At 35.5% G+C, this 2,345-nt stretch overlaps 1 protein-coding gene across 2 annotated transcripts; it reads left to right on the plus strand.

Moving 5' to 3' along the window:
- On the plus strand, positions 1-1,495 carry LOC129241120 (E3 SUMO-protein ligase ZBED1-like). 2 transcript variants are annotated; one of them, XM_054877299.1, is made up of 2 exons: positions 1-1,185; positions 1,247-1,495. In XM_054877299.1, the coding sequence occupies exons 1-2, from the start codon at positions 22-24 to the stop codon at positions 1,436-1,438; spliced, it is 1,356 nt and encodes a 451-aa protein (XP_054733274.1). In that variant the 5' UTR covers positions 1-21; the 3' UTR covers positions 1,439-1,495. The 2 variants fall into 2 exon arrangements, with proteins under 2 accessions (XP_054733274.1, XP_054733275.1); XM_054877300.1 differs by having other exon boundaries at positions 1-1,182.
- Positions 1,496-2,345: the final 850 nt, after the last annotated feature.

Consider the following 2,345-nt stretch of genomic DNA (forward strand, 5'->3'; position numbering starts at 1 on the left):
ACATGTTATAATAATTTATTCATGAACATGAGAATGAAACTGAAAAGCATTTTGCAAGAAGTGGAATATTGCGCTGTGACAACCGACTGTTGGACATCTCGAGCCAACGAGGCTTATTTGACCGTAACTTGCCATTTTATAGATCCAGAATTTAAACTTCGCACAGCAGTACTTTCGACTAGTAAGTTACAGAATGAGAAAAATCATTCTGCAGAAAACATTGCGAACTCTCTATGTGCAGTGCTAATTGAATGGGAAGTTATGGACAAAGTTGCAGCCATTGTTACCGATAGCGCAAGAACAATGATAAAAGCATGTGAGATATTGCAAAAAAGACATGTGCCATGCTTTGCGCATGTTATTAATTTAATAGTTCAACAATGCCTGAATCAAGAGAAAATAAAAGTTATTATGGGGAAATGCAAAAGTATTGTGGGATTTTTTAAGAAAACCACAGTAGCTTACGCCAAGTTTAAAGAAGCTCAAAATACAGAGAAGCCATACAGTTTAAAGCAAGAATGTCCTACAAGATGGAATAGCGCATTTCATATGATTGAAAGAATTCTTAAAACAAATGATGCTATAAGCAGTGTTCTTCTTTCAACCCCAAAGGGACTTGCCCCGTTTTCGGCTGACGAAATTTTAATTTTAAAAGACATAAAAATTTTATTGCAACCTTTTGAATGTGCAACATTGCAAACTTCTTCGCGAACGTTGGTCACGGTATCATTAATAATTCCTATAACTTGCGGACTTCTGCATAATTTGCAATTGTTAAAAAATGACCTAAAAACAGTTGAAGGTCGCGAAAGCTGCAATTGCTTATTGGAGGGCATATCGTCCAGACTACTGCAATATGAAATTCGCAATGTTCCTCGAGTGGCAACTTTGCTAGATCCTCGTTTTAAAAAAGAAGCGTTTCACTCACCATTTAACATCACTGAGGCTCAAAAACTCTTGGAAAACGAGCTTTCTTTTTTCAACGCACAGAAGTCTCGCCCTTGCGACGAACCACGCCTGCCAACATCAACCTCCACATCGCAGACATCCCTTTTTCAATTTTTGGAAAAAAACAAAAGTTTGAAACATAAAACTAATACAGTGGATTCCATATTGTCAATTCGTCAATATTTTAATCTAGACAATTTGGAATCAAACTCCAACCCTTTAGATTATTGGAAGGTTGTATTTTACTTGTCAATTCCAGCGTTTAAATATGTGTATTAATTAAATTTTATTATTACAGATCTCATCAGATAAATCATTTCAGCATTGCTGCAAAAAATATTTCTGCGTTCCAGCAACTTCGACAGAAAGCGAACGTATGTTCAGTAAGGCTGGAATCGTTGTAAGCGAAAAAAGAAGTTCGCTTCAGTTTAAACATGTTGACATGCTACTTTTTATCAATCGGAACAAGTGGATCTCTGAACAGCAATGATTGTTTTATAGTTTTAAGTTTGAAAAAGATTGAATTATGCTTTATAGTATTAAGTTTGAAAGATTTAATTTCTGTTTTATAGTATTAAGTTTGGAAAAAGGATGTTATCCTTAATAAAGATATATAATATATATTATATAGAGAATCAAAAAATGTACTATATTACTTCGATGTAGTATCGATACATCGATGTTTTTTTCTGGTCAAACATCGATGTTTCAACAGCTCTACAGCCCAGCATTAGCGGCGACTTCCTGCTCTTGTAGTTGTAGTTGCATTGCTATGTCAGAAAAAATGTGTTAGTAAGCAAATATCGTTCTCCGGCTCCAAGTAATCCAACTTTCATATATTGTGGCGTTCCTCATAACGGTGCTCAAGACGATGTTAAAAAGAGCAATCGTGATAATAGGCACCCTTGACATATGCCTGCTAAGTCCCTTATCCTATCACCATGGAGCTGATCATCCATTATCTGGCATCCTGGAGCATCGCGATGCAATGCACTTTTTGAAAGGCGATGAAAACGAGGTAAAGTGGGGCTCTCCATTCAACGGATTGTTCGGCAATGACTCGGAGACTGCTCATGTGATGAATGCCAGATTGGTTAGAACGAAAGCCTGCCTGTTTGATCTGAGCTCTGATTGAAGTGCTGCGGAAAGGAAAGAAATTGGCTGGTTAAGGAATTTTCCAACTGTTAAATTACAAATATAAGTATAAAATTATACTTTACTTATTTTACTTATTTTACAAGATTTTTACTGATAGTGTAAATGAGAAACGATTATATTCCGAAATGTTTTTTTCTTTTTGTATTTTTGAAGATTTTAAACTTTTTAAGCGCACCCTTTTTCAGAATTCGATATGCACTTCTATAGCTATTAAAACATGTACCTTCAATATATACGGG

The sequence above is a fragment of the Anastrepha obliqua genome, chromosome 3 (assembly GCF_027943255.1).
Source record: "Anastrepha obliqua isolate idAnaObli1 chromosome 3, idAnaObli1_1.0, whole genome shotgun sequence".
NCBI classification, from domain to species: Eukaryota; Metazoa; Arthropoda; class Insecta; order Diptera; family Tephritidae; genus Anastrepha; species Anastrepha obliqua.

Excerpts from the sequence above, each read along its gene's own strand:
- LOC129241120 (XM_054877299.1), top strand. The coding sequence starts at position 22 with ATGAACATGAGAATGAAACTGAAAAGCATTTTGCAAGAAGTGGAATAT. Across the intron at positions 1,186-1,246 it reads CTTTAGATTATTGGAAGGTT|ATCTCATCAGATAAATCATT; the intron begins GTATTTTACTTG and ends TTATTATTACAG.